This window comes from Phalaenopsis equestris, unplaced genomic scaffold (assembly GCF_001263595.1).
Source record: "Phalaenopsis equestris unplaced genomic scaffold, ASM126359v1 Scaffold000002, whole genome shotgun sequence".
Lineage (NCBI taxonomy): Eukaryota > Viridiplantae > Streptophyta > Magnoliopsida > Asparagales > Orchidaceae > Phalaenopsis > Phalaenopsis equestris.
Window position 1 is genome coordinate 33,937,955 of NW_018164444.1, and position 7,488 is coordinate 33,945,442.

The window sequence follows — 7,488 nt, forward strand, 5'->3', positions numbered from 1 at the left end:
CCTATCTACGAAGAGAATCAAAATAAGCTGCTTATTTGGTGTAATTTATCATCTGTTAATTTTGGTTTTTACTAACTTATTCCAGTTTTAGATCAGTAGAGCCTTCCATGGAGCCCAGTGTTTGTGATCCATCTAGCGATAGCGATACATATAAATAGTTTGAGAAAAGATGAGACTACTTTAACATGGAAAAATAGGTCAAATAAAGTTCTACTAAAAAAGGAAAAATTTAGACACAAACCATACAATTCTTATGCATTTACATGCTAACACCTAAATTTTGATATTTACACTTATAACACTTTGGTTATCATAAACCTATGCATGAAAATTTGTATTTAATTTTTAAAAAGGTGGTGGTGATTGTGGTGTTTTTTATGTAATGCTAAAGATTTGAGTGGTAGGCTTGTCAATATGAATGCTTAGGTGTTAAATATGTAAATTGTTGATATTCATAATAATGTGAAATATCTTTATTGATATGAAAATGGGTTATAAATAGCTCTTACATGAATCCTAGAATAGGAAAGAAATGAAAAAGGAAATAACAGAAAAGAAAAGATATAACACCTAATATCTCATATTAATTAATTCATAATAATTATTTGGAGAAAAATGAAACAACATAAAATTGAAAAGATTGAAATAGGAAAGGAAATAAATCCAATCCAATAAAATAAATCTAAAATAGGAAAGGAAATAAAATTATATCAGGAAATAAATCTAATCCTCATAACTCCTATCAAGAATAAATTATTTTCTGATATAACTTCTAACACTCCCTCTCAAGTTGAAACATGGTTGAAAACCATGTTCAATTTGGATTTGAAAATATCAATCAATGGGCGAGGAAAATCTTATGAAGTAGAACTTGAAATCTTCACCCCGTGCTGCGATTGTATTTGATTGTAATTCCTGCAGTGTCTGTGGGTAGACGGAAGACTCTTACAGGTAATAATGCTGGGGAGTTTGCAGGGAAATAAAAAATCTGTAGGAAAATTAACATCTCGTTGATTGCGATTGTTTTTAACTACAGTTCCTGCAGTGTCTATAGGTAGACGAAAGACTCTTACAGATAATGTTGCAGGAGAGTTTGCAGGGAAATAAACAACCAACAAGAAAAATTGACTTCTAGTTGACTGCGGTTGTCTTTGACTGTAATTCTTACAGTGTATGTAAGGGAAGACTCTTACAGGTAATGTCGCACCGGAGTTTACAGGGACGCAGTCAACCTGCAATAAAAAGCTAGAAGGTAATGACCTGCAAAAAAAAAAAAAAAGAAAAAAACTTCGGAGAAGGGTCTGCTATAGGAAAAGATCCAAATGAGGGTCTACTGCAGGAAAGATTCCAGAAGAAGGCCTGATACTGGAAAAACTCCGGAAGAGGGCCTACTGCAGAAAAATTTCGAAGGAGAGTGCTGCAGGAAACAACTTTGGAGGATGGTCTGATGCTTAAGATTGCAAGCATACTCTTGTTGTAGATAACATTATGTCACACTTGCTTGAGATTGCAAGCATACTAGATAGCGCAAACTACTGTACAGGTTCGTCCAATCCATAGCCCATGTTTATGTTCGAGCATCAGGCCCTCCTACGAAGCTTTTCCTGTAGGAAAGGCTCCTCCCTCCTCCGGAGCATTTCCTGTATGAAAGGCTCCGGAGGAGGACCTGTTGCAGGAAAAATTCCAGATGATCTGGTGCAGAAAAAAACTTTGGAGGAGGGTCTGATGCTTGAGATTGCAAGCATACTCTCGTTGTAGATAACAAGATGGCACACTTGCTTGCGATTGCAAGCATACTGGATAGCACGAACTACTGTACAGGCGTATTCGTCCAATCTATAGCCCACGCACATGTCCGAGCAGCTGGAATGTGTTTCATCGAAGTAGATGTTGAGGCCGCCTCCAATGTCAATCGCATGCATCACAGCACCAAGCTTGGCTAGCATGTAGTATATCCGAGCAGCCTCGCCAACTTAATTAGCAAGCAGGGCAGTGGATGGAATCTGGAAGCCATATAAGCTTGATGAATACCAGTGCTCCTAGAATTTCGATTCTGTAAAATCTGTAAGATTGACAAGGAGCCACCCACATCGAGAACAAGGAAATGGTGAAAGACGCAATGTCGGAAAGGAGATGAGCTACGTCTATAAGAATTGCAAGGTTGTTAGTTTTGATGCTTCCAACCACGTGCACACACAAGAATATCATGTAAAGAAAAGCTATGAATAGCGTTCTTATGGAAGCTGACCACTCCTTCGCATCATTCGAGGAGTCACCGCCTGAACTAGATAAATCATAGATAAGTCCTCGACATGTTTTTATGTCTGCAGATGTTGTCACTACTGCTTGCAGTGCTTCACCGATTTCAGCGACTGGAGATTGTTGCGAGCTCTATGCTTCCATTCGGAAGGTCCGCAGAGATGTCCATACATAGGAGGCTTCCGACAGGGACGCAGCGAGAATACAATTAAAGATATGTTAACGCTGCTCCTACAGAATGCGGCTAAGAGATTCGGACTAAGTTCCAGGAAGACTGCAAGCAGAGAAAGGTTTGGCTGCAGGAGGAGGTCTGACAGAATTACTCAACATAGAATTTTTTCATGCAGACAGATGGAGAATGTAGGGTCCAACATAATTATTTCCTGCATGAAGGGAGAGGAAGGAGGCTGCCGACTGAAATCTATAGAGAAGGAAGGAAGTTTTCAGCATCTAGAGTTTGCAGGGAGATGGTTCCAGCCTACAGGGAGAGGAAGTTTCCGGTGGAAAAACTGAAAAAGAGTAGGTGGAGGAAGGGCCTGCAGCATGAAAAAAATTGCCGGCTGCAGAGAATAGAAAGTTTTCGATGGCAGGAAACTTTTGGGTTTATTTCAAAGCTCTAATACTATGTTGAAATTCAGAATAAAACAGAATACCTTTATTGATATGAAAAGTGGTTATAAGTAACTCTTACCTGAATTCTAAAATAGGAAAAACAAGAAAAAAGAAATAATAGGAAAGGAAAGATATAACACCTAAATCTACAATTAATCAATTCATAATAATTATTTGGAGATAAAAGAAACAACATCAAATCGGAAAGAAAATAAATCCACTCCAAGAAAATAAATTTAAAATAGGAAAAGAAATAAAGTTATATTAAAAATAGATCTAATCCTCATAACTTCTACCAGAAATAAATTATTTACTAATATAACTTCTAACATAAATAAATAAGAATTGTGTAATATGTTTGTAAATGCCCCTAAAAAAAGTAAGTTGAAAGTAAAATTATCTCCTGCAGTCCAAGCAATCATATTATATCTAGACAGATTCAAAAGCAGCATGGTTGGCATGTACTTGGAGAGATGGAGAGGTGGCAAGAGAAATACCATCATTAGGGCCTTCAAGGTCTTTTGATAATTGCTTCCCCATTCTGTATTTCTGTAAAATGAGCCATGTAAAATGTTAAGGAAGATGAAACTTTGTTCCATGCAAGCATACATATGTTTATAGTTTCATTTCTACACATAAGACAAAATATAATGATCTTTTTTAATTAAAAATCCAAAGTTAAAATTTCATGAAAAATTGCCATGTTGCTTTGAAAGGGTTTTAATTTGAGGAAATTTACGTACAGCACACATTTCTTATGTATTTACACATCTAAAACCTAAAGTTTGATATTTACATTTATAACACTTTGATGTTATAAACCTATGCATGAGAAGGTGTATTTCACTTTTAAGAAGTTTATAATAGTGGTATTTTCTAAGTGACGTTAAAGATTTGAATGTTGTGCATGTAAATATCAATGTTTAGGTGTAAGATATGTAAATATATAAGAATTGTGTGGTGATAGGAATTTGTATGAATAAACAAGATGAGCTTTCTAGTTTCCATGCATAAATTATTAGAATAAACTTGGTGCCAGATCAGACGCAACCTGAAGATGACTCTTCAAATGGTAGAGTGTAAGTCCTTTTACATTCATTATCCTCAATATGGCCTTTGGGGTTGCTTCTGCAAAAGAAGCCACAAAAAGGTATCATACACAAAAGCCCAACCTCTCTATCTTGGGATTAAAAGAAGATTAATGCATCTAAAGAGAACTCACAGTAACAAAAGAGGAAAAGGACAAAAATAAGTGACAATAACAATTATAAAAGGGCCAGCACTGCCTACAAACCATTCAAATTCCTAAAAACCACCAGAAAAATTAAGGTTACCAATATTTAAGAAACAATACTGATCAATCATCACATTATTTTAATAAAAAAGGTATGATCTAATCTCAACGGCCGTGTACTTCATCCTTATTTCCACAAAAAAAGTTGATGGATACATTTCATTGTTTGCCGCACAATGCTTTACTCCAAAATTTCAAACTTACCATTGGCATCCTTAATTTAATAATTTCTTTTACATAATTAAATTGAGCTAAACATCCACTAATTTTAAGCACAAAATGGTAAACCTTTTTCCATTTGTTGAGGAAGAGATTCAATTATTGGTTAAGGAAAAACAAGCAGCAAAACTTCATTCAAAATGTTTGTAAAGAGAAAATTATATAAATGTTGCAAAAAATTACATTGCCAAGTGGCGCAATTGAATTGCCAAGTGGCAAAAATTTACAGACGGCTCCGTTGATGGAAACGTGCCCCCAAAAAAATTCATGTACTACAGTAGAGAAAATAGTAATTACTTAAACAATCTCAGTTATTTAACACCACTAAATTTGATATTAGTTGCGTAAATATATTTTTAATTCGAAATTATGTTCAACTATATATATATATATATATATATATATATATCAACACTTTTTTATTTAATAATTAATAAATAAAATCAATATTTTTTTCTGATTAATTGAAATAAGATAAAAAATTTTGCTGGTTATAACTCACAATTGTAGGAAATACATGCATGATTAGGAAACAAGCAAAATTAGATGATGTTTCAAACCTGTAAAAGTATAGCAAATAACTTTTTAACGTCTAGTTGAGCAAAAGTAGCAGTACGTATGCAAGCACTTATCTTCTAGAGATTAGAAAGAAAAACATTACAAGCAAAAATATTGGAAAAAGAAATACATTTCACTGCATAAACTAAAATTTTTCTTAATTTATTCGACAGCATTATATTCTAATTACTATTTTTTTCTCATAATCCTCCAAATTTTCCCTTTAATTTCAACACAATGTTATTGTTCATTAATTCCTTTTTTTTTTTCACATATCAAATTACTAATGCATTGCTCATCAAACTTTACATATCTGTTTGTTAAGGTGATAAATTTTATTATTAGTTAGAATCCTACCTGTTCATAACATGATCAAAAGAGATATCCTCAACAAGAGGGCTCCTAAAAAGTATTTTCTCAATTACAATTGAGCCATAAAGCAATCAACATAATCATATTTAATTAAATATCTGATTTTTAATACCATAATTATATATGTGATATAAATATCACTCTGTTTGCATACTTTTTAAGGAATTGTTCTCATTCAATTTTATTTTATTTTATTTTATAAATTTTGTTATCAAATTAAATAACTATTATTATAGATATAGAATATTTCAAAACACTAAATTATAAAACTTTTCGTACATATTGAGCAGATTGAAAAATACAAGACACTTCTCTTTAGGAGAAATTGAAATGAGTTGATACTTAAAAGTAAAAATTACTTGGCACTTTCTAGCAATATGTAGGGTATTTAATAAATTATTAATCAATCAACATTTTTGCAATATTTTGAACTTCATGCTATTATTTTTCATAATTAATCTTATTCTTATGAAAAAAATAAAAATTGAAAATCTTAAAGTTGCTTTCTTCTACTCGACCAATTGAGCATCACCCAAATTAAGTGCCCACTTAAAGAGAATGTTTGTAAGGATACTAAAGCTATTTTGCATCATGGTAATAATTTAAATTGGTTGATTATATTTGAAACTAAATTGGTAAAAAAATAGAATTATGATCACATTTGAAACAAAATAACATGTGTGGAAGGCTAAATAATCACAATGGCCAACAAAAAAAAAACATATTTTAAAGAAAATTATGAAATTTAACTTTTCAAATCTAGTAAAAAAATAAAAATGCCTTTAAGTAATAGAATGAAAATAAATAAATAATATTAGAAGAAAAAAACTAAGGCATTAAATGCAGTTTACTTAGTAAAAATGAAGTTTTTTCCTTACTCAATTGGCAGCACCAAAAGTATCTTGATTTAATTGAATTTTAACTGTTCGCATGACAGCTTTGATCCTAGTATTTATTACAAGTTCAAATTTTAATGTTTCCTACGCAAGTGCACAAAGCAATTTGTTATTATACCTTATAAATCATTAACTCATTCAGATAAATTCTATAATTAAACCCTTTTAAATAGCAGAAGCATTTGAGCATGATTGAAAGAAAATCAGAAAAAGCAAAGGCATGTAGGGAACACAATTAAGCATGTATAATGTTTTCTGAGAGAATAAAACCTAATGAAAGAAATGGAGACATTAGACAGTCACAAAACAGAACGAATGACACATTACTGAAATAAAGTGCAATATTTTATCCTTTCTTCACAAGCCAAAAAGCAGAGATGGGATGTGCTTTGGGGCCTCAATTTGGGGTTCTTTTTTTAGGTTTTATTCCATAGCATCTTATTCTATAAATCATTCAGAAGCAGGTTCAGAGGTCTTCAAATTCCTATTCCTAACCATATAGTCGATTAACAAATAGGATCAACTTCCCAACAGATGAATTAATCACGGATGCTAAGCGAAACAATCAAACTTAACATTAATCAGAGAAAAACAGAATTACTCGTAGAAAAAGGCTACATAAATAAAAAAATAATCAAAGAACGAAAGGCATTGTAGAGAGGGAGAGAGCAACAAGGCAAGAGCTCACTGTCAGGGCCTCCGAGCTGCGTGACGGAATCGACGAAGCGATCATGGAGCTCCGCCGTCCACCGCAGCCGAGGTTTGGGATCGGAGGTGAGAACAAGTCTGGCGTCCACCGGGAGGCTAGTAGCTTCCAGTTCTCCTGCGTTCATGTACATTGCTCCAAATCCCAGAAACCAATCAGTGAGCAGAGGAGGAAATCAGAGAGAAGAAGGTTCGATGAAGGAGATGAGGGCAGCCACGGGAGCTGGGCTGCCAATTTATATAGAAAATATCAGAGAGCCGAGAAGCTCCACTATTTTTATGCTTTTAATTTCTTTTTGTTCGTTGCGGGAAAAAAAAAAAAATGTTCAGAAATTAGGTGTGAAGGCCTGCCGCCCAAAGCTTGTACTTGTTAATTTTTTTTTTTTTAATTTTTAAATTTAAATGGGTCTGAATGTCTGATTCAATTTGAAAAAGACTTTTTCGATAATTTTAAAATCTTTTGAATTAATCTATCAATTTTTTTTTTAAAATGTAATTCTTTTCGTTTGGTTTTCCGTCATTTAGTAGATCACCCAAAAAAAAGAGGTGGGGTATATTTGTAAATACATAGGA

At 33.1% G+C, this 7,488-nt stretch overlaps 1 protein-coding gene across 1 annotated transcript; it reads right to left on the reverse strand.

Moving 5' to 3' along the window:
• Positions 1–2,339: 2,339 nt before the first annotated feature.
• LOC110017819 (transcription factor LUX-like) lies at positions 2,340–7,161 on the reverse strand. The gene is made up of 4 exons (XM_020714938.1): positions 6,899–7,161; positions 3,923–3,999; positions 3,369–3,420; positions 2,340–2,569 (listed from the first exon to the last, which is right to left on the reverse strand). The coding sequence occupies exons 1-4, from the start codon at positions 7,047–7,049 to the stop codon at positions 2,340–2,342; spliced, it is 510 nt and encodes a 169-aa protein (XP_020570597.1). The 5' UTR covers positions 7,050–7,161.
• Positions 7,162–7,488: the final 327 nt, after the last annotated feature.

Coding starts and splice junctions, on each gene's coding strand:
- LOC110017819 (XM_020714938.1), bottom strand. CDS start 7,049: ATGTACATGAACGCAGGAGAACTGGAAGCTACTAGCCTCCCGGTGGAC. Junction 4,000..6,898: donor GCAGCTCGGAGGCCCTGACA/GTGAGCTCTTGC, acceptor CTTCTTTTGCAG/AAGCAACCCCAAAGGCCATA. Junction 3,421..3,922: donor ATTTGAAGAGTCATCTTCAG/GTTGCGTCTGAT, acceptor CTCATTTTACAG/AAATACAGAATGGGGAAGCA.